The sequence below is a fragment of the Syngnathus leptorhynchus genome, chromosome 9 (genome assembly GCF_054491065.1).
Source record: "Syngnathus leptorhynchus isolate UIUO chromosome 9, UIUO_Slep, whole genome shotgun sequence".
Taxonomy (NCBI): domain Eukaryota; kingdom Metazoa; phylum Chordata; class Actinopteri; order Syngnathiformes; family Syngnathidae; genus Syngnathus; species Syngnathus leptorhynchus.
This window is the reverse complement of record NC_141203.1, coordinates 6077387-6099766: the sequence shown is the minus strand read 5'-3', so window position 1 is coordinate 6099766 and position 22380 is coordinate 6077387. Positions and strand designations below refer to the sequence as shown.

Here is a 22380-nt window from a genome sequence, read left to right as displayed (position 1 = left end):
AAATCACTCTTAAGGGTGAAAAGACGGGTCAGTGTAATAGAGCCCAAGGGCCACTCCTGGAGTTAGCACAATCGCTTATGATTTCTGCCGGCAGGAAAAATATAAAATGACCAAATAAATGATGCAGAATAACAATAAGTGATATCAATGAAGTTGCTGTATATGCATATAGATCCTGAGCCAAAAGATAGTAATGTGTAAATATTCATCCAATTGATTGCACTCAATTTCCAACTGCAACGTTATGTGGAAAACAATTTGCCTTTTTTTGACTGTTATCTATTTTGGGGTTTATTGTTATAGTTATTGTATAAATATTATAGATTGTTATTGGAGACACAGTCAAGCGTAAAATTATATACTCTATATGAATGACTTCAGCCTAGACTGTCTAGATGTCAAACTCAAGGCCCGGGGGCAAGATAAGACCCGGCACATCATTTTAAGTGGCCCACGAAGATAAATTGTGCATCGACTTCATGTGTCAATCCTAAAATTACAAATTGTCTTAAGTTTTGAAAAATTGAGATATTGCTAGCAATTTTATTACCATTCATCTTTTCAAAATATTTCAACAGTTTTTACTCATGTCTGATTTGAAAACTAGTTATTCATCAGTTTGTTATGTAGCCTATACTGTATATAGGTAATGTAAGGCCTTGACAGTCATAATGGCCCTCTGAAGGAAACTACGACGATGATGCGGCCTGTGACAAAAATGAGTTTGGCACCCCTGGTCTATTTGATTTCAAAACTTTTATTCTCTCTCATTAAATGAATTATATATATATATATATATATATATATATATATATATATATATATATATATATATATATATATATATATATATATATATATATATATATATATGTACAAAAAATGTATGTCAAGAAGGAAGTGATTACAAAGCCAGTTAAAAATCCGACATCTTTAATAAACAAAGCGTTTGATATTTACAGCAAGGCTTTAATCTCATGGCTAAAATTCTGTGACCCTCCGGAAGGAACCCACGATGGCGCAGGTGGCGCACCAGTCGCGGTATCGTCGGTACTCGCCAGGCCTCAGGAAGTACTGGCGCCCTCGAAAGTTGGGGTACTCGTAGAAGATCCAGTAGCCATTCATGACGTTACAGGAGTAGATATGGCGGTGGTGGAAACGGTCGGATACACAGGCACAGTCGTCCATGAACTCCATCATGTGACCGCTGAAGTCAGGCTTCTCATAGATACGCAATCTGTACGAGCCTCGGTACTGCGGGATCACATCAGAAGGGACAGTTGGGTTTGCAAGTGTCTCAAAATGACTAGTTTCATTTTAAGTCATGTTAATGAAGGGCAAATCCATGGACAGGATGAACACAAACTATATTTTAAGTACAGACACCACTCATGGAATCACAGACATAATCATAAACCAGAGACCGAGTCACAGACATCAAAGTCTATTTTTAAGTCTGGGAACCCAATGGAGAAGCGCAAGCTACCTGTCGACTTAAGTAAAGAAACTCAAAGCACAATCGTAGGGAACAATCCAAAATCTGTGCCTAACTTTTAAATCTGGAAACCACAATCGCAAACATCAAAACAACCAACCCAGCTTTTAGGAATAGAAAACCAGAGGCAGAATCCTGGATATCAAAATGATTAGTCAAGCTTTAGGCAAAGAGACCAAATGTGGATTGGTTGTCACCTGATTGACAGGTTGAGATTTTCAAAACAGAAACCAGCGGGGTAACATTTAAAACTCAAAAAGGGAAGCAGAACTGTGGACATTGGCAAGCTTTTATATTTGGAAACCAGAGGCCAAATTATGGACACTGGAGTGATTCTTCTTGCTTGGAATCTGGAGGCAGAACAACAGACGTCGGAATGACTCGCCTAGTTTACAAGCAGAGTAGAATGACTGGTCTGGCATTAAGAACAAATTCAAAGGCAGAACTTTGAACCCTTACTGCGGGAATCATCTTGCACGAGCGGATGCAGCTACTGAAACCCATCCATCTCTGGTAGTCGGGATAGTCTCCCCTCCTCATGAAGTACTGGTGACCCATAAAGTTGGCTCGCTCGTAGATCATGAAGCAGCCGCTTTCCACCCGGATGGAGTTGCAGCGGTTAAAGAAGGAGTGAAGGTCTGTGCAGTCATTGCTGCACTCATAGCTGCGACCCTGGAAGTTCTTGTCCTCGTAAAAGATGATCTGTCGGGAGACGGGAGATTGCGCGATGACAAACAAAAGGACGAAAATATGATTCGATGCCAGCCGAGAGGAGCCTACCTTGCCCATGGTGTCTATTGGAGAGATTTCTCATGTTTCCAGGGCCTTTTATAGCACCTCCGCACAAACAAAGCATTGTTATTCAAATGGTCCGCTAGTTATAAATGAACGCTACTGGCACATGTGCACCTTTTTGTTGGACCACGACATGGGGTGAGAAATATAGATTTGTATTTGACACAAAAAGAGTATAAATAATTAACAGGGTTTAACGTTGATGGACGAGGAAAGGACTAGTATGGTATCCACACATCCTGTGGACAATAGTGGCAGAACAATACGGAAAAACGCTGTTCACGCCTGCTGTGTTGCATAATAAGTGCAGGGAGCCGCTTGCTGTCCACACTGCAGCAACTTCATGTTTGCTAATACACAGCATGCTAAGGATTTAGTAAGGTTTGTAAACCCTTAAAAATGCCAGGTTCAAAATCACTTTTATCTGATTTTGACCAATCAGATGCCCCCTTAAACACGCATCTCTATCTAAAAGGTGAAGAGTATCTATAGGCATTATGAAGATTAAATCACTTTGAAAATATATATTTGAAACTGCTGGGTAGCTGTGGATTTTTAAATAGAGTGGGATACTTATTTTTACCCAAAAGTTTGGCTTGAGATTCGGATTTAGCTGTAATGAAGAGCCGGTCAGTTACCATTTAAGACATTTTGTTTGTTGAAGTTCAAATAAATTTAACGTAACTTTCTTAGAAACTGTTAAGAGGATTCAGTGGGTAACACCGCTGACCTTGAACATGTGGATCGGCCGAGTTGGGCATTGTCAATCAGTTCGTGAGCTCCCGTCAGTATATTAGGCCGGCCCACGTAAGCCCGGTCAATTCTATGAGTTTGCCACTAGATGGCAAAAGAATTCTGGACACTGTCCCTTTAATTTTCACAATAACCTTTTAATGACTATGGTTTTTAATCTGTATGTGGTCCCCTCCATCATTTCAGTTCTAATCATATTTTGATAAGCCGTTGTCAGTCGTGCAGAAGGACACCGGCAACACCGCAGGTCACCTCCTCACCATCACCGCCCACCTGAGGTCAAAAAAGCGTAGAGGTGACGATTACTGACTGTTTAAATTTAAAGACTTGATTAGACGAGGTGATCAAATCAAGAATTAACCCCCAAAAGTGCTGATCAGACCGATAAGGAAAAACGCCTACTCACACTAAAGCGGGAGGAAGAGGCGAGGGATAACGAGGACGTGGACTGTGCTGGGACTCGTCTACTGGGAACATGGGCCTTTGACTTCTCCGAAAGCCATCGTTTCAACTTTTGATCTGCAAGAGGGACAAAGGGTTTTATCTTAAGATGGCGTATACAATCAATAACCCTAGGTTGGACCTCAAAAGCCAAAGTTGGAAATGTCGAACACAGGATGTATTTAAGCAGAACTTAAAATTGACAGACTCTGAAACGTAAAAAAAAAAATCGTCAATTATGTATTGTTTTTTGACAAACTGGTACTATGGGAAAACAATTTTTCAATTAACCTTGGGAGGAGCCACCCTGTGAATTTGAAAATAGTTTCTCGTGCTGCTGTGTACTCACTGTGTTTCCTGCAGTGTTGTACAGCCTTGTAAGAGCTCAGCATGGCCAATGGGTGGTAGGAGAGCGTGAAGGGACACACAATGGAGGCCTGGAAAACAGGCAGTTAAGTTGTCAAGGTGATTAATTTGCAGTATGTTTTTCAAGTGTTGTACCTTGGAGCGTGTGTCAGGGTAGGAGGCAACAGGTTTACATCTGTAAAGTGCCAGGATCTCCTCCACTGGTAGGCTGCTCTGAAGACGGGTCAGTGGGTAGCAGTACTAATGTATTGCATGTAAATATATTTCATATACATAAAGTGACATTGCTTACCATGATGATGCCAGCAAAGGATGACAAGATCATGGCCTCGCGTACCAAGCGATTACCATAAATTTGGTGGTTTCCTGGAATTCGGCGCCGTTTACTGTGGTGAATGAGGAAAAGCTGGTTTCATATATTTGTGTTTGCTTTGTTGATTTTGGTATTAACATAAAAATGCTCATAATCTACATAGTAAGAAAAACATCTTTTTCAAACATATCACTTCTAAAGAGCTTAATACTCAAAAGGCCCAATAGTAAAAATGTTACAAACTTAACATAGTTAGAGGGAGTCTCGCAACAACAGCGCATAATTTGACCAAATATTATCAGAGCTTTTTATCGCTTATGTAACCTGTTAACTTTTTAAGACTAAAATAAATGCATGAATAAATGCATAATGGTAAGATTAGATTCAGATCACGTCAGTAGATACCCTACATGAGATCTTTGTCCTGTGCTTTGGATCCTGGGTCCTCTTGCAGCCACCAAACATCAACGCTGACGGCAAGATCATAGTGAGCCTAAAATATCCATACCAACAAAATGCATCAGACGTAAAACTGAGGTGCATGCTGCCATTTTGTTCATCGCCTACTAAACCAATGAAAAGCATATATAACCGTGTGTGCGTGAGTGAGTGAGTGTAAAAAAAAAATGTATGCCATCTTCAAAAAAATATGTATTTATATAGATGTACCCCAAATCTAACTATTGTTTTGTTTTTTTACCAGGTCATCAAGCACAGTAGAAGCTCCTTTTCCTGTGGGGTCAAATGAATTTTCTCTGATTTTCTGCCCGATGTATTCACCCCTGGAATCAGGAAAGTGAAATAAATAAAATTCCCATTTATTTTATTTTTAGAGGAACAGTGAGTAGGAATTCTTCATTATAAAGATTTAATTTCAATACGCATAAAAATGTTCTGATACAACAACATTTATTTTGTTTACAATCAAAAGTCAAGTAATCACTAATAGGGCTCTCACCTTATGGGAAGTCTGTGATGACATTTTTTTTGTTTCCAATCCTAAATCAAGTAATCACTAATATTATATGGGTCAGGGCTCTCACCTTACGGGAAGTCTGTGATGACATTTTGTTTGAGTCTCTGCTTAAGATATTGGTGATAGGCTTGCAAAGTGTGGCACTGCATTTGGCGTGCTTCAAAATGCACGGGCTTCAAATTTAGGTCAATGCATTTGATTAATTCACCGCTAAATGGCATTGAAAATTTTGAAATGTCTACAAAATGTCCCTTTAATGTGCAAACAAGTACAGGTACTCACACTGTCCCTTTAATGTGCATACAAGTACAGGTACTCACAGGAGAAATTCAACATTTCTTTTCAGCTGCTTTGACTCCATTTTGGCAAAGAGTCTTGTTTGTTCAACAGGAAGTAGCTGCAGAAAACAGTTCGACAGACTAAAAAAAAATAAACTGGAGCAAAATCAAATCAAAATCAACTCGCTTTCCAAATGCTGAATCGACACAAAGATAAAGAGTACAGTAACCTATGCAAAACACATTTGTACTCACCAAAATGGTTGTACACAGCAGTCAAAAGATGTTTACATTACATGTTGCACAGTTTGTGCCCAGCAAGACTAGACTGAATGTGGTCACCCTCACATAGGGAAACGATAGGCAAGTCTCAAATGAACAAGTGGACTTGAATCATTTATGAAGAGCTTCTAACACGCGTGCATCATGAACAGTCCAGTCAGTCAGAAAAACAATTTCAACATTTTTAAACATTAACATAAACCTGAACAAAAAAACATTTTTATTAAACTTACTAAATGTGCATTAGCGCCAACAACATAAATGTATCAATCAAATAAGAAAGTGAAAATCGGACTTTGCAAAGGAGCACTTGTGACTTCTTCTGGGGGTCTTTAAAAACTGGAGCGTTTAGGAACTTGCCGTCTGTAAATTGAACTCAACGTCGCATTTTGCTAAAAAAAAAAAAAAAAACAAGAAAAGCATTAGTTTCATCTTTTTACATGAACAGACTTCACGGGGAAGTGGCACTCACCTACGCAGGGAAGGCTCTTTGTAACTGACCGCGTCCTTGCGTCTTCTGCTTCTACCCTGGTTCTCTTTCCATGGGCTTGCATGGTTGTTGGTCACTGACATTAAAACTCTACCTGCTGCTGCAACACACATCATTTTTTTTTGACTGCACATGCTTAGCATACAATCCGATTATAATATCGGTTCATGCCAAGGGCTAACACATACAAAGTAAATAAAACATTGTTCCAGCTCCGTGGTTGAACTGTACAGAAAATGTATGTGATGTTTATGTTGTCAACTCACCTGGAGAAGAGACAGGGATGATCAAGGCGGTCTCCTCCATCAGTTGCTGCCCATTTGCCGGGTGTCGTTTAGGACTACAAGTTAAAAAGCCTGGCCCGGTGTCCACAAGAGAGCTGTTCAACGATGGTGGTATCTCATCAATGAGCAGGTCACCCATGTGTTGATGAGCTCCTTCACCTTCAGTCATTTCTTTCGACATAGTCATGTTTATGGGAGGCATTTCCGGATTGGAAACGAAGAATGTCTTTCTCAAATTTCTGGTGCTGTTATCCACTGAAGGGAGTTTGATCTTATTTCGGTACCATTTAGGATTCTTATCCACCCTGGAGTCTGATTTAGAGCTGTTAGTATCTTCATCCAATAAGAAGGTGTCTTTCAAGATTAAAAAGTCAGGGGACTGCTCTGGGGGACAAACACTTTTGCCATGGCGATGTTTGTTCTTGTCCTTCACATCATCATGACACTCATTGCTGGATTGTGATTTTTTCCTTCCGCATCTGCTCGAGACCTCCTTCCTCGCTTTTTTGGGTTTCTGAAACTCATGACCTGCAACCGAGAATTCCTCCAGTGGCAGTACATTTTCTTTATTATTACTGCCATACAAGTCTCCTGGAAGGCTTCCTGGATCCTGAGTGGACATCCAAGGACGCTTGCAAGAGCTTGGCATTGCTGTGACAGAATCGCTATCTTTGGTCGCTACCCGAGAGTCCAAGGATTCTTCAATATGCAAACTGGAGTCGTTATCTTTTGACAACAGTCCAAGTTCTTCCCTGATGTGTGCAGTGTGATCCGTAGATATAACAAATGTCCCCCTGCATCTTGAGTTGGAATGTCCTTGAGACTTTGTGGAAGACTCTGTGTTTATCTGCAATTCATTTCCACCAGTGGGATAGCTTGCTCCCTCAAATTGTACAGTTTCAATATTGTCTGCTCCGTCATTGTGGTCCACTGTGGACCCACCATGATCTTGGTCATAAGGTGACAACATTGTTGCCACAGTGTGGATCAAAGAACTTGTCTGACTTTTATTTCTGGGCTTCCTGTATGTGACTTTTGACTTTTGGAAAGGGTCTTTGTCAAAAGGGAACGTCTCTTTCTTGTCGGGTTTAAAGGAAAAGACGTCATCATCCATGAGATAATCATCCAAGGCAAGACAGACAGAATCACCAGAATCCATTGTTGACTTGGTGATTTTTACCTTTTTCTCTTTCTCAACTCTGGATTTCGCCATTTTGGGAATATGTGACAGGGGTTTACTTTGAAACTCAGCTTGTAAATGCTTGTTAGAAATGTCTTCTGTATGCGAGGTGGTGCTAATGGGCTCAGGCTGTGGCTCTTTAAAACCGCAACTTGTCCCGCCCATACCTTGTGAAGTGTCTGCTGGACTTGACGCAACCAAGTTACTCATTTTTATCTTGTTGCATTTGGGTTTTGGTAGTTTAGAGGTCTTTTGCTCTGTGGGATGATGAATGACTATTTCTGCATCATTGGTGTGAGTCAATTCCATGGTTGGATTGAAAACTACAGTATTCTCTGGCCCAACTGTGATCAAATCACAAGAAGCGTTGACTTCAGCAGAGGGACCCAGTGTTCCAGCAATATTAATCGCTGAAGATGTTTGGCTGCTCAGGTGACCCGGCAAAGAATCGATGTCGTAAGCAGACTGAGAGGTCCTGTGTGACATCCTACTCACTTCCTCCCTTAAGCTGTTGGACTGGTGTGCTGACTTCCTCTGGAGTGCTTGGTTGTTTGAATACATTTTCTCTTTGTCTGTTTCTGCTGTGGAGGTGTGAAAAGCAACACAAATCAATGCTTTCAGAGACTTAACAGAGAAGTGACAAACTGAACTGACGGACCAAAATACTTTATGTAAAGACAAAAGTATTGGGACATCCTACAGAAAATAAGCATGTCTGCCTAAAATCTTTTAGCTACCGAATAATTACTCTTGACAAAGTCCCCTTGGTTGAAGTGAGCGAACCATTACAGCATTAACAGTGGAGGTCATTTTAAAGGTCATTATGGTCTTATGGTTACAACTAGAGCATTGGTTTACAACCTTGTGGAGCTTTTTTGTCTGCCATGGAGGTAATGATTATTGGATTGTGGTAAGACGGAGTGAGAGTCGGCTGGTTGAAACTAAGTAGCGCACACAAATTTGCCTTACTGCAAAAATCAAGACATCATTAGGTCCCAAGACTTTTGGACATACAGCATGGTTGCTAAGACTCAAACCTCTGCTTGGGACAGGTGAGACTGCCGGCATGTTGTTTTCAAGAATACCTGCTTGCATTTCTGAATCCTTTGGAACTTCTGGAGGATCTGGTACCACACTTGGAAGGCTGTCAGGAAGTTCACTTTTAGTGAAATTAGATATCAGATGGGGTTGACAGTTTGTAATGTAAAATAAACCTCACTTTTCAACTGGAGGGTTGTCAGATTCAGTTTGGAAGACGTTGTGGTCCCCGGATGGTTCAAAGAGATCCTGTGGGAGTTTAGTAAAGACACTAGTTTAAAATTTCAGAACATTTACATTAAGAGTTCAAAACATTTGTAGTATTTTGTATTAGGTCCCTTTCGATGAGGGATGTCTAACTTATCATTGAGCGCCCACTTGCATAAAACTAGGGCACCTACTCAAAAGGCCAAATGTTTGTAGTTACTTGTATCAAACCACTTCTTGCTGAACAAAAACCACGACACACACACAAAAAAAAACCTTTCGTTGCGTTTAAAACCCTAATTCCTACGCATCACAAATATGATCTGCTCCTACATTTTTTAACCTAAGGGCCACATTACCAAATGTGCAAATATTAGGAAAGATGTCAAAAGCTGACAATCTTGTTCAACAACAGGATTTCAAAACCTAATATTTAAACATTCAGGTGGCTTTTTTGTTTGCTTTCTCACAGTAGAATTTAGGTCTTTTTACCAATCTTGAATGTCACTGTGAAAATAATCATGAATTGATACCATGCACTCACTAACAATTTTTTTCACATACAGACCAAACATTCCCCATAAATTACACCAAGATTTCAACTCACACTGTCAGGGAATAATTCCACCACCATGTTCAAGTGTTGGAGACTGTTGCGATAAAGGTTTTTCAAAATGAGAAGCTGTGGAAGAACAAGGTACAGTGTTATCATGTTAAATTTCTGAATATTCAAAATCTTTTTTCTAAACATGAAACATTTACAGTAATCCCTCCTACTTCGCGGGGGTTACGTTCCAGACCCACCCGCGAAATGGGAATTTCCGCGAAATAGAAACTAGATTTTTTTGAGCTATTCTTGGAAGATATTCTATTTTTATCGCTGACATCAACCAGCTCGCTGCTAGGGGACTTTCATATCAATGGACTGTGCGCTCCGCATTCATGCCTTAGCGACGAGACTAACAGTGTATTGCTATGTCCAGATGAAGGCCACCGCCGGTGGAGAGTGTTATATCTTTACTATTTTCCAGGTTCTGATGTAGCAAGCATGGTTCGGACAACGACGTGATGGATACTGCTTTATTCCTTTCATCACAGTCAGTTCACTGGCCGTACATCGCAACACTGAACGTCCCCGAAGCTCCCCCTCCCACATCCGGGGTTTTCCCACTACGGAACATGAGTTAGTCCAAAATATACAACAGAGAGAACGCCCTGAAGTCACATGTGACGATAAAGTATACTGTACTGACTCTTTAATTTATTAATTTCAAAACAAGAAAACGACTTTTAAACGTAAGCTATCATTATTAAAGGAAAATGAAGAAACTCAAGTGGCCGCGAAACCTCGTGAAATGATGAAATTTCTGCGATAAAATAATTAATTTACGCATTTTTGAAAACCCGCGATACAGCGAAGCCGCGATAGTTGAAGCCGCGAAGTAGGAGGGATTACTGTATTTTTGTATTGCTAAAGACTGCGATAAGTGAAGTGGTGTTAAAAACAGATTTTTGTAACTAACTGAGCAACAGCACGGACTGTCCACGAGTTAGTTGACTCATGTTCGAGGAGATCATCTATCGTCTCATCAGAAGCATGCACTGTAGAGTGTTAGTTGACTCATGTTCGAGGAGAACATCTATCGTCTCATCAAAAGCATGCACTGTAGAGTGCATACAAGCAATGCAACTACTTGAGCATCAATTGTAATTCTCATAAGGAATTTCCACAAAATTTCAATCAGCCTGTGATCTGAACTTTACCCATTTGACTTTAAATCTTGAGAGTCATGGGTTAAAGTAAATAATCTCACCAGTTCTTTGCATTTGTGCTTGTAGATGGCCAAATCAAAAAGTGCGGACGCCACTTCCTTTCTCAGGTGCATGTTGTCACTCTGTAGTAATTTGTGCTTCTGCTTCTCAGTCTGTAAAGCGAGAGCCAAGGCCGTGTTGTTGGCCTTCAATGAGACCTTGAAAAAGGAGTAGGTATCTAATGTAGCAGAGGGATGACAGATAAGGGGGGAGCAGGATAATTAAGCACTTTTAATCTTGTAAATGTCATGACATTCAAAAATATATAAGAGACTCACTGTGTAATTTCTTTTTAGTTTTGGACAAAGGGGTAACATTGTTCTTGGAGACCAAAAGGGCCTTCTGTTTTTTTGTCATGTTTAACAGTCTTGCTTTAGACTGATAAATCCAGTCACCTGAAAGACAAAAGAAAAAAAGAAATTAAAATACATTGTACATGCGAAGGGTCACCCACCCAGCTTCCATGGCAAAGTATGTGGTAAAAATGCATTAATCCATGGATATGTACGTGTAGACATATTTGATGTATTTGTAAATTCCTAATTTGTACGGGAGGGTATCATGTTAGCAAAATAGCTAACAAAAACGTCAACTTCGCTCGAGTTACAAAATAAAACGTTATGTACACTTACGTTTAAATGTGTCGTTGTAGAATGTGATGGCATTAAAAACAGCATTAACGGCCCGTTAACAATTGCCATCAACATCTTTTTCGTTTCGTTTGAACGATTCTGAACTATTTGACTCACACGGCAGTTGACTTCAAAGAGTAGATCTCTCAGAACCGAAACAATCAAATATAACAATTCAAATTTTTTGAAAAGCAACAAACTCCGCCGCGCTTCTGCTTAGCTTTTTTTTATTCTATATCTAATAATAATCTGATAATTGCAAATAATGTTCAGGCGCATACCGCTACTCACTGTGCAGAACGGGTCTCCTCCACCCACAGAATCACATAAAATTTAGAACTTTTCTACGTTTGGTTTCAGTATATTCATAGGTAGTTGTTGGGGTTATGTGACTCAACACAGATCGGTTTTACGGATTCGTGGCTGTAGAAAAATCAATTCAAAACAATCCTATCTAATCGACCTCTCAGTTGTGCTGGCTCGGCTTGTCATGTCTGCCCGTTAACTTGGCTCGCAGTGACTGTCAAAGCCTCTTCTCTGTCTGTGAGAGTCAGCTACGATGTTCTCTGGAATGGTCTTTTTGAATGCTTGGCTCGATTGAGGTCTTCAACCAACGATGTCGAATCCCCACGTAAATGGGTGAGTCAATGGCAGGTTCAGAATATTGCAAAAAAAGGTGGGCAACCTGCGAGTTAGCATAGGAGGCTAACACTACGTCAAGTACAAGTGACAAGTAGCCGGCTAGCTAGTCAACATCTTATTTACGATCTTTGGGACGCTAAAGGCGATTTAAAGTGATTGAAAATAGTATTCTTTTGAGTACTGGCAACTACGATCACTCGTAGAATTACCTTGAACTAACACGGAAGAAAGTTTATCAGCCATAGCATAAAATTCGTTAGCAAGACGTAAGGGACCCTTTATTTATGTTTTATGTTCACTCTGTTATTATTTGTCTGAATCTCAAGCTTGAGCTTAGACACCAAACACGCACGCACTCAGTGCTCGGTAACGTCAGTCACGTTACGGCCTGTTATGGTCACATGACAAGGCTGGTAACGTGATGCGATCACTTCTGCAAATGTCTTTACATTTGATGATCGCAAATGACATGAACGACAATGTTTGGACAGTTCTTCAAAGAGTAAGGCAAACGGTTGTTTGGGATGATTTATGATACATGTATGCAGAATGTCAACGACGTGAGAGTGATTTTCTATTCCTCTCCTCGTTATTGTTTATTTTTGAGGGGTGCTTGTATGCTAACAAACACTTGTATCTACTCAAGTGATGTCATTTAAAGATTCCCATGGTAAACGTAGCGATTGTCATGAACATGTAGTGTTGACTTTTAGTGAGTAGTAGTCATACACTAGTTTTTTCTTTGTATAAATTGCTGGTTGTTTATCTCAACTTGATGCAGCAAATGTTTGTATAGCTCTGTAATTTCATATGTGCAACTTTTAAACCACTGAATAATGTAATTGAACAGATCATTGAGTTTCCCTAATGATAGTACTGTATAGTAAAATATATGAATAAAAGAAAACTAACTTATAGCACCTGAATACATGACTGAATTCTGCATTATTTTGTGAAGTCCATGAATCTTGTGCACACCAAACTTTTTTAAAGTGATTTGTTGCGTTTACAGTTTTCCAAGCAAAAAGCAGACTTTTACAAATGACTTGTTTTGATTAAACACAAAAGTAATCTGTTTGGAGCAATAACAAAAAAATCACAAATAATTACTGTTCATAAAATGACATTTGAGGACTATTCTAAAGTAAAAAAAATGTCTCTAAACAATTACTCAATTATTAATATGACTGTCAAATAATTTGATCATCGATTACTTGTTGATTAATCGATTAATTTTGACATCTTTTTTTTTTAATCCTTGGAAACAGTTTGGCAAAATGTTAATCTGGCATGGGTAATAATTTGAAGAAAAATGTCTTGTGGTATTTTTATTTTTATTTTTTCCAAATTCTCATGTTATGTGCCCTCTTTCCAAGGAGACTACAAGAGATGGCCGCCGGGGAAAAATCCATGCCATCGTCCTCATCGGACTGGAGCGTCGAGCCACCAGTCATCTCACCCGCCAGCCCCTCTCACCTGACTCACTTCAAGCCACTCACACCAGAGCAGGATGAGCCGCCACTGCGGTCGGCATACAGTTCCTTTGTCAACTTGTTTCGCTTCAACAACAAAGGTTAGCAGCCACACCTCCCAGCCCCACCATCAAGTCAAGATTATTATTGTTACAACTAATTATAATAGCAAAAATAATAATAATTTTATTATGATAGACAAGAACTTTTGAAAATATTTGAAAATCAGATTAATTATAATATTTATTCATTTCTTTTTTAAGTTACTGTAAACTTCAATTAGGCTCATGTGTTTGTGTTATTAGAAACCTTGTGTAGCTGCTGTCAGTCTTGTGGCATGTCATGTGACATAACACCACACAACCAGCATCCCTGTGCTGTATTACTGTATATTATCGGCTGTAAAGCCGGTCACGTTTTAGAGTACAGATGACTTAGATGATTTAGATGACATTAAATGCTTTTTCCATAGTTATCACTAGAAAGCAGACCATTATCATCTTACGCATGGTGCCCTACGTGTGTGTGTTCACAGAGGATGGCCGACCTGCTACCGCCGTCTCTGATAAGGTGGCTGAGGTGCCTCCTTCCCCTCAGTCGGAGAGTCGAAGCTGGTCATCCAGCCCTTCCCACTCTCGTTATGGCTCACGGACGCAGCGGAAATCGCAAACCGAACACCTCCGGCGCACCTCTACCGCCTCTGGTAAAACACACAAACATGTAGATGGTGTCAAATGGTGCTTGTGGGGAAAACAGGTCACCCTTTTGGGTGTTTTATTCAACTTTTTTCATTAAGTGCTTTCAAATGTGCTCGCTAGGAAGAAGTGCCACACAAAATAGTCCTTGGTGTGATGGATTTATGTTGAAAATGAATGACATTTGTATGAAAGGCTGTAACATGGGCTCTCGTGTGTTTTCTGATTCCAGTGGATTGGCCAGGTGAGGGCTGACAGGGTGTTCCATTTGTGCATGAGAGTGTGTGTGTGTTAATTTCACTTTGGTTTGTTCACTAACCTGATGGCCAAGTTCAGGGTTGCTTAATTCTCTTGAAAAGGTTTCCGTTTTCAAGGTTTGAAAAGTGCTTGAAAATTTCAATGCAGAAAAACTATGCTGTATTTCCTCAATTAATGTTGGCTGTGAAACAAAATCTCACCTGTTGGTTGACTATAGTAAATAATGTGAAATTAATTTGTGGAATGCTCAAACTGTCGCAATAATTAAAACTATGGACGTCCCGATTTCTGATCATGTGATTGACTTTGACTTAGTCATTATAATAAATAATAATGACGGTCATTAAACTCACCTTTTGGCATTCAAACACAATGACAAATATTTTGGTATAAAGGCAAATTGTAAGAACAAAATAGAAAGTCACTTTCACTGTTGACTATCCACAAGCTGCATTTAGGGACTGCCAACAAAACTGGACATCTTAAAGGCAGATGTAAAAATACTAGCAATGAAAACAACAGGTACTGCATTGGGTCTGTCTTGTCCGATTCACTAATTGAGGCAATATTGTGTATTATTTTTTTTTACTCTAACAAATATGTAGTAGCTTTAAGATGCAAACAAAGCTTAAAGTAACTTTGAATATAGGAATGAATTAATTCTTGAAAAGCTAATGTTTGCTTAAAGATACTGGTTTGCATCTTGTTTTGTACTAATCACAACTGAATTGCAGTTTTTGGTCACATTTCCGTTTTGTTTAAATGCCCTAAGAAGGATAAAATGCCTTATTTGCAAGCATATTTTCCATACATTTGAAATATATTCAGTGGAGTTTACTCTGTTTGTGTGTGTGTGCGTGTGTAATCCTCCTTTCAGATAGCAGCAGGAAGTCAGATACGACATTGACCAATCATGACCCTCGCACAGCGGTGCAACTTCGAACAGTGGTGCAACGACTCAAGGAAATAATGGATGGAAAGAGTCAGGTATTCCCCTCTTCCTCAAAAATCTCATCTAATACCTAGATTCAGGCTATTTATGCGTCTTCTATGGTCACTGAACAAATAATGTGTTGTTATTGGAAATATATTTGATTTGACCAATTGTGAAAATAGTCAGAGCCTTGTCCGGTTGTCTTTGTAGAGAAAGACTTTGTGATGTAATCCCATTTGTAGTGACTGTTACTTTTAGTGAGCTCTTCATGAAACAAGTCATGAAAGAGTCTCCAACACAATTTTGTGAAGCGCAGCAATCTTCCTAATTCTTTCTCCACCAACACAATATTAATATGAATACCATGTTGCAACTAGTTGAACGTATTGTTGGAAAGAAAATTTTCCCACGCTTCCAGGACAGCGACTTGAAGCAGTACTGGATGCCCGACAGTCAGTGTAAGGAGTGCTACGACTGTAACGAGAAGTTTACCACATTTCGTCGGCGCCACCACTGCAGGCTGTGCGGACAGATTTTTTGTAGTCGTTGCTGCAACCAGGAGATCCCCGGGAAATTCATGGGCTACACGGGTAAGCGGCGCACACAGCAGATGACGGAAAAGACCATCACACTCAAGCATAACATGGACGACTCACTCTACCATTTATAGGAGATTTGCGGGCCTGTACGTACTGTCGAAAAATAGCGCTGAACTACGCCTACTCGGCTGAGTCGGGCTCCATCAGCGAAGACCTGAACGTCTTGGCTGACTCTTCCTGCTCTGTGTGTGTATTGGAACCCAGCGAGCCGCGGACGCCCGTGGGCGGACGTAAGGCAAGCAGGAACATCTTTCTGGAGGAAGACCTCACCTGGCAAAGGTAAAACCATTTTGAAGTCTTTTCTGTTTTCTTCTCCGCCATCTTTTCATTTTTTTGTTGATTTGCAATGAAACTCAAAAGTTTCAACTGACTCAATCATTTCTTTTCCAGTTTATTCTGCACTTCTGTACAATATCTAATGCCATCTATTGACCAAATCCAACATTATAAACTTGTCCATTTTAGGCGTGCCTCAGCGGTAGAGTGGCCGGGCGTTCGATCCCCGGCCACTGTGACCATGTTGATATATCCTTGAGCAAGATACTTAACCTCCAGTTGCTCCTGCTGCTGCACCATCAGTAGGTGAATGTGAATTCACTGAGAAGCGCTTTCAGGGCTTCAACAGGTGGAAAAGCACAAAGTGAAAGATGCTATAGGTTACACCTTTTAACTTGCGGCTGCTTTTTACTTCTTCTGTCAATCTTCCTCAAAAAATATTTCTCTATCCCTATCTTTTCTCTTCCTCTGTCTTTCTTCTGGCCTAGAAAAACTCCCATTGGGATGAGAAAAACGTGAGTGTAGCCATTTTTCTTCATTTAAATTTAGCCCAGTGCTTTCTTTAGAGGAGGAACATATTATTCATGCCCATGCTAAATGGCCATAATTATTGTGGGGAAGATGACAGCAGACGAAATGACCTAGTAAATGTGTGTGTATGTGTGTGCTTTGGTATTTGCTTTTTAGAATGATCCATCAAGAACCACAGAAGAGTGTTCTTCCTTCCAGACTCGCCACGTTGCAAGAAGATGTGGGTAAATCTCCCACCAGGAGAAGGTGGGTCAATGGTCCGTCGGCCTATAATTGGTTGAAAATGAAAGTTGGTTGCAGCTGTTGTGTATTTTAGTTACTATTAAAAATTCTATTGAGAATTCAGATAGAAAAAATAAACAGCAATTGTGAAAAAAGAACCAATTGGCCCAAAAAAGGTCCATGCCCTTTTATTCATTTGTTGTGACAACTTTTTTGGGGGGATGGTCCTCTACCAGGTCTGCCAGCGTCTCTAACCTGTCTCTGGACTGCTCTGGATCTATGGTGCCATCATACGACAGCTCGGTCAGCCCGCCCACCACGCGAGCCTTGTCAGGCGCCAAGAGTATAACCAAGCTGGACCACAGCGAGGAGGAGAGGAAGAACCTTGTGGTAACTTCCTTTTAAATGTTGCATAGTTTTCTCACTGCTTGTAGATGTCACTAATGTCCGATGGGTTTGCCTCTTTTACAGGACTCATCGCAACTAAAGGACCTGTGGAAGAAAATCTGCCACAACAACACAGGGATGGAATTCCAGGACCACAGATACTGGCTGAGGACCTACCCTAACTGTATTGTGGGAAAGGAGCTGGTGAATTGGCTGCTGAGGAACGGCACTATCTCCAACAGGTACCAAAGTCAACTGAAGTTACACAACTTTATTATTACGTAAGAAAAGGCACTTTTTTTGGTTACGCAGATTCTACCGTCAATTGCAGTGTGACACTTATGCACCTTCGATGTACACACTCAGGAAGGGGCACCGTTCTCTTAAAAACACCTCACCCAGATTTTCCCCCCTTCAGGGCACAAGCAATCGCCATCGGCCAGGCCTTGGTCGATGGCCGCTGGCTTGACTGCATCACGCACAACGACCAGATGTTCAGAGACGAGTACGCCCTTTACCGCCCCCTGCAAGTGAGTAGAACTCCTTTGTCTTTTCCTCAGCCGGCATATCATACTGATGGTACCCTTCTGGTCCGCAGAGCACAGAGTTCTCCGAAACACCATCTCCAGACAGTGACAGCATCAACTCTGTGGAGGGGCATTCTGAGCCATCCTGGTTTAAGGACATCAAGTTTGATGATAGTGACATGGAGCAGCTTGCAGAGGAGTCAGACTACAACGTATCAAGTATGTGCCCCCGGTTGTTTTGTGGTCCTTTTCACCCCTAACTGTGTGTTTTGTGACCAGGCTCTGCCAACCACAGCAAGAGGACGTCCGTCAGCAGCTCCCAGTCCGTAATAGACAACGATTCGGCTGCCTCTATCAGCCTCAACATGGAGCACAACAATGTCAACTTCCACATTAAGAAGCAGTCCAAGTATCCACATGTGCCTCCCACAGCTGAACAAAAAGGTGTGTTGGAATTGTCATGAATGACTATTTTCACTTTAAGCATGACTGGCTGAGTCAATCTTGCTGGAATGTTGTTCCCATCACCTACTTCTCTGTTTCACAGCTGAATTTTTTATGTCAGAGGACGGAGGAGAGAACATTGTGATCAGCGATGCCTTCATCAAAGGTAGAATTCTCCTAATCAAGCCACAAAAGCCGATATCCTATATCCTGTGTGACTGTTTTTTTTTTTTTTTTCCTCTCAAGAGTCCTTGTTTAATCGGCGTGTGGAGGAGAAGGCTAAAGAGATGCTGTTCACACCTCTTGGTTGGCACCACAGCTCACTGGACCAGCTCCGAGAGGAGAATGGAGAGAAGAAGGCCATGGAGAGGCTGCTGTGAGTGGAGATGCACAAAAAAAAATAAATGCAGATGCAAGATATATATCATTTAGTCTGATCAGTTGAAGCTATTTGAAACAAAATTCATGCCTCTCTTTTCTCAGCTCCGCCAATCACAGTCATATGATGGCACTGCTTCAGCAACTGCTCTACAGCGAGTCACTCTCGCTGTCTTGGCGGGACATTATTGTACCAGTTGTCCGCCAGGTGGTCCAGACAGTTCGCCCCGATGTCCGGAACTGCGACGACGACATGGACATCAGACAGTTGGTCCACATTAAGAAGGTGAAGATGCATGTGGGCGACATAAATTGCACATTTGATTGTGCCCAAGGGTTGAAGCTAATCTCCACGTTTGTGTTTAGATCCCTGGCGGGAGAAAATTTGATTCAACTGTGGTAAATGGCTTTGTATGCACCAAGAACGTCGCCCACAAAAAGGTTGGTGGGGGTTTGTTTGGATTTAAAATCACATTTTGGATGCCGCACAGCCTAGCATGTCCCGCCTGTCACAATCCATTTTCTGTGTAGCTTGTTCTATGGGTCGGAGATGAGCTGAATCCTATAGGAAAAAAAAAAAATGCAATTTTAATGTTTGTATAAAATTGTCTTCACCATCAATACTTTTTCACATGTGTTTGTAGATGAATGCGTACATCAAGAACCCCAAAATCTTGCTGCTAAAGTGCTCCATAGAGTATCTTTACAGGGAAGAAACCAAGTTTACTTGCATCGAGCCCATCGTTCTGCAGGTCAGTATTTGTTTGCCGAGGCTGTTTGCCATAATTTCCGAAACCCACAACATTTTTATTTTTATTTTTTTTCTCAGGAGCGAGAATTTCTGAAGAATTATGTTCAACGCATCGTGGACGTCCGACCGAATCTAGTGCTGGTGGAGAAGACAGTGTCTCGTATTGCTCAGGACATGTTGCTGGAACATGGAATCACCTTGGTGATCAACGTCAAACCGGTTAGTGAGGTCATATTGTTACCACTCCTATTATTTTGGGGGGCTCATTTTGATGTATCAAACTGGAACATGCGAGTTAGTAATCTTTAAAAAGTTTCACTGATCTTTTGCAATTTAGCAAGTGTTGGACCGAGTGAGTCGAATGACCCAAGGAGACCTCGTGATGTCCATGGATCAGCTTCTTACCAAGCCTCGACTGGGCACCTGTCATAAATTCTTCATGCAACCCTTCATCCTGGCCAACGGTGAGTGTTTGCTTTCCCTCGTTCAGTCAAAGTACGTCCGTCATTCAGCTAGCGTGACATATTACTGCTTGCTCACAGATGATGTCAAGACGTTGATGTTCTTCGAAGGCTGCGCTGCCCACCTGGGCTGCTCCATCAAGCTGCGCGGCGCCTCCGAATACGAGCTAGCCCGCGTGAAGGAGATCATCATGATGATGGTGTGTGTGGCCTATCACTCGCAGCTGGAGATCTCTTTCCTCATGGATGAGTTTGCCATGCCACCCAGCTTGGCCCAGAGCGACTCCTTCCCCTGCCTACTGGATGGCAAGGTTGAGGCCAATGCCGAACAGACGGATGAGGAGAGCAACAACCCAACTGTGAGAACTGATAATTGTGTGACATGTGGATGTCCAGAAGATGACGCATTTGGAATTGAAATAAGCCAGGAGCATCCAAGATCATCATCTTCCTCTGTTCAAAGCGAGGAAGCTGGTATCAAACAGACCTTGACTTCTTCACCATTTTCAAGCGCTCCTGCTCCTCCTCTGTCGGTTTCTCCGCCGTTTCTCATGGAGGAAGAACAGCAGCTGACGGCGAACGCATTCAGGAAGACCTCGGATGATGATGATACATCTGAGCGAGGAAACCTGGAGAAGGAAGAGGTGGAAAGTACAGAGGATAAAGGATCAGAAATGTCAATGCCCCGGTTGTTCCGAGACCCCTTGCAGGACGACACGGGCTTGTTTGTAGCAGAGCAGGTGACGTCGACCGATGACCGCCTGAAGTCCATCTCACAAGTCTTCAAGCAGGAGCTGAAGGATATCATCTTGTGTATCTCGCCCTTCATTACATTTCGAGAACCGTTTCTCCTCACGCCTGCCGGCATGCACTGCCCTAGCAGGGATTACTTCCCTGAAAAGGTATTTAGATTTTGCATGCATCAACAATGTGACAATGACAAAATGGTTCCTGCGGTCATGCTCGGTTGTGTCTTCCATACTATAGGTCTACCTCTCCCCCCTCCTCAACAAAGATTTCAAAGAACTAGACGGGCGGCGGAAGCGGCAGCTCCTCAAAGACTCTGCGTCCACCTCAGTGGTCAGCAACCAGACCAACGGCGTCGCTCCATTGAAACACATCGATGTCCTCCCGTGCCACGGCCTCACTAGCACCCGTATTGTCGAGCAACTAAACAGCAGCCAGGACCTCGCCAACATGCTGGCAGAATACAGAGCAAAGGGAGGGCGAATTCGACAGAGGGAATCCTTTGACCCCTTCGATGCTGCCAACGCGGCCGGACTGGTGAACGGCTACCACAGGAGCGAGGAGACGCCCTCACCACTCATCAAGGGGCCCATCAAGGCCGATAGTGAAGACGACAAACCAAGCAAGCAGAACGAGACGGGCGTGGTCCCTAAGGTAATTTAGCATTTGAGGTTCTTAGGTTCTTATGATTTTGTGTTCTCTTGCCTATAAAATTTGGATGGTCTCATTGTCAGATGGACTCTCTAACGCCAGTCAATCATCAGAGGCTGTGCGTGCTTTTCAGCAGCTCCTCAACTCAGTCCAGTAATGCTCCAAATCCTTGCGTCAGCCCCTGGTAAACTTTTCAACTCCAAATCATCTCTGCAAGTACTAAAAGTTGTATTCCGTGAGTTTTGTAGTCATCGAATGTGTCGACAACAGGATTGTCACCATGGAGTTCTACGGAAAGAATGACCTCTCACTGGGTGTGTTCTTGGAACGATACTGCTTCAGGTAGAATTCTTATAATATGTCTTGCATATTATATATTTTCCAGATTTATGATTGTTCACCACACACAATGTTGGGCTTTTGCTTTGCTTCAGATCATCTTACCAGTGTCCAAGCATTTTCTGTGAGACTCCCATGGTGCACCACATCCGCCGCTTTGTGCACGGCAACGGCTGCGTGCAGATTGTGCTGAAGGAGCTCGACTCCCCCGTTCCCGGTTACCAGCACACCATTCTCAACTACTCCTGGTGCCGCATCTGCAAACAGGTCGCGAAAAATACGGTTTAAGTTAACCTTGGTGGGTTCTTATCTTGCCTTCCCATTTTCAGGTGACGCCTGTGGTACCGCTGTCCAATGACTCCTGGTCAATGTCTTTTGCCAAATACCTGGAGCTGCACTTCTACGGCCATCAGTACACTAGGCGGGCCAATGCGGAACCCTGCGGACATTCCATTCACAAAGACTACCACCAGTACTTCTCGTACAACCAGATGGTGGCCTCCTTCAGGTTGGTCATAAGCCTTCCTTCCAACTTTACACCAATCCGAACTCTATCAAACGTCTGCTTTATCTCCCTTTTAGTTACACGTCTGTAAGGTTGTTGGAGATTTGTCTTCCCCGTCCCAAGATTTTCATCAGGAACCTGGGGCCTTCCAAAGCCATTCTACAGCAGGACCTGAAAGATTTCTCCCAAAAGTAGATCAAGCCTTCAGCCTGCAACAGT

At 41.8% G+C, this 22380-nt stretch overlaps 4 protein-coding genes across 7 annotated transcripts in view; 1 reads left to right on the top strand and 3 right to left on the bottom strand.

The window, feature by feature from the left end:
- Positions 1–981: 981 nt before the first annotated feature.
- Positions 982–9753, bottom strand: LOC147050824 (gamma-crystallin M2-like). 2 transcript variants are annotated; one of them, XM_085919931.1, is made up of 4 exons: positions 9735–9753; positions 2276–2304; positions 1955–2197; positions 982–1254 (listed from the first exon to the last, which is right to left on the bottom strand). In XM_085919931.1, the coding sequence occupies exons 2-4, from the start codon at positions 2282–2284 to the stop codon at positions 982–984; spliced, it is 525 nt and encodes a 174-aa protein (XP_085776057.1). In that variant the 5' UTR covers positions 2285–2304; positions 9735–9753. The 2 variants fall into 2 exon arrangements, with proteins under 2 accessions (XP_085776057.1, XP_085776056.1); XM_085919930.1 differs by lacking the exon at positions 9735–9753 and having other exon boundaries at positions 1949–2197; positions 2276–2284.
- On the bottom strand, positions 3204–5500 carry c9h2orf80 (chromosome 9 C2orf80 homolog). The gene is made up of 8 exons (XM_085919929.1): positions 5460–5500; positions 4864–4945; positions 4574–4656; positions 4143–4236; positions 3986–4063; positions 3834–3921; positions 3450–3562; positions 3204–3316 (listed from the first exon to the last, which is right to left on the bottom strand). The coding sequence occupies exons 1-8, from the start codon at positions 5498–5500 to the stop codon at positions 3257–3259; spliced, it is 639 nt and encodes a 212-aa protein (XP_085776055.1). The 3' UTR covers positions 3204–3256.
- On the bottom strand, positions 5375–12162 carry sgo2 (shugoshin 2). Of its 2 annotated transcripts, none has more exons than XM_085919927.1 (9): positions 11624–12162; positions 10989–11105; positions 10713–10888; positions 9506–9580; positions 8873–8940; positions 8691–8797; positions 6456–8234; positions 6172–6286; positions 5375–6091 (listed from the first exon to the last, which is right to left on the bottom strand). In XM_085919927.1, the coding sequence occupies exons 2-9, from the start codon at positions 11065–11067 to the stop codon at positions 6076–6078; spliced, it is 2415 nt and encodes an 804-aa protein (XP_085776053.1). In that variant the 5' UTR covers positions 11068–11105; positions 11624–12162; the 3' UTR covers positions 5375–6075. The 2 variants fall into 2 exon arrangements, with proteins under 2 accessions (XP_085776053.1, XP_085776052.1); XM_085919926.1 differs by having other exon boundaries at positions 6172–6289; positions 11624–12161.
- The window catches only part of pikfyve (phosphoinositide kinase, FYVE finger containing), a 14053-nt gene continuing 3476 nt past the window's right edge, over positions 11804–22380 (top strand). Inside the window, exons 1-26 of one of the 2 annotated variants that reach the window (XM_085919919.1) lie at positions 11804–11981; positions 13361–13557; positions 13992–14159; positions 15287–15396; positions 15762–15933; positions 16014–16221; positions 16906–16995; positions 17208–17361; positions 17443–17600; positions 17777–17888; positions 17957–18104; positions 18165–18329; positions 18433–18495; positions 18576–18705; positions 18813–18993; positions 19074–19148; positions 19352–19459; positions 19537–19677; positions 19796–19922; positions 20001–20821; positions 20907–21320; positions 21401–21501; positions 21588–21659; positions 21752–21923; positions 21986–22164; positions 22239–22352. In XM_085919919.1, coding sequence (XP_085776045.1) covers positions 11959–11981; positions 13361–13557; positions 13992–14159; positions 15287–15396; positions 15762–15933; positions 16014–16221; positions 16906–16995; positions 17208–17361; positions 17443–17600; positions 17777–17888; positions 17957–18104; positions 18165–18329; positions 18433–18495; positions 18576–18705; positions 18813–18993; positions 19074–19148; positions 19352–19459; positions 19537–19677; positions 19796–19922; positions 20001–20821; positions 20907–21320; positions 21401–21501; positions 21588–21659; positions 21752–21923; positions 21986–22164; positions 22239–22352 — 4403 coding nt within the window. In that variant the 5' untranslated portion in view covers positions 11804–11958. The remainder of the gene's footprint in view (positions 11982–13360; positions 13558–13991; positions 14160–15286; positions 15397–15761; positions 15934–16013; positions 16222–16905; positions 16996–17207; positions 17362–17442; positions 17601–17776; positions 17889–17956; positions 18105–18164; positions 18330–18432; positions 18496–18575; positions 18706–18812; positions 18994–19073; positions 19149–19351; positions 19460–19536; positions 19678–19795; positions 19923–20000; positions 20822–20906; positions 21321–21400; positions 21502–21587; positions 21660–21751; positions 21924–21985; positions 22165–22238; positions 22353–22380) is intronic. The other variant, XM_085919920.1, reaches the window with a different exon arrangement.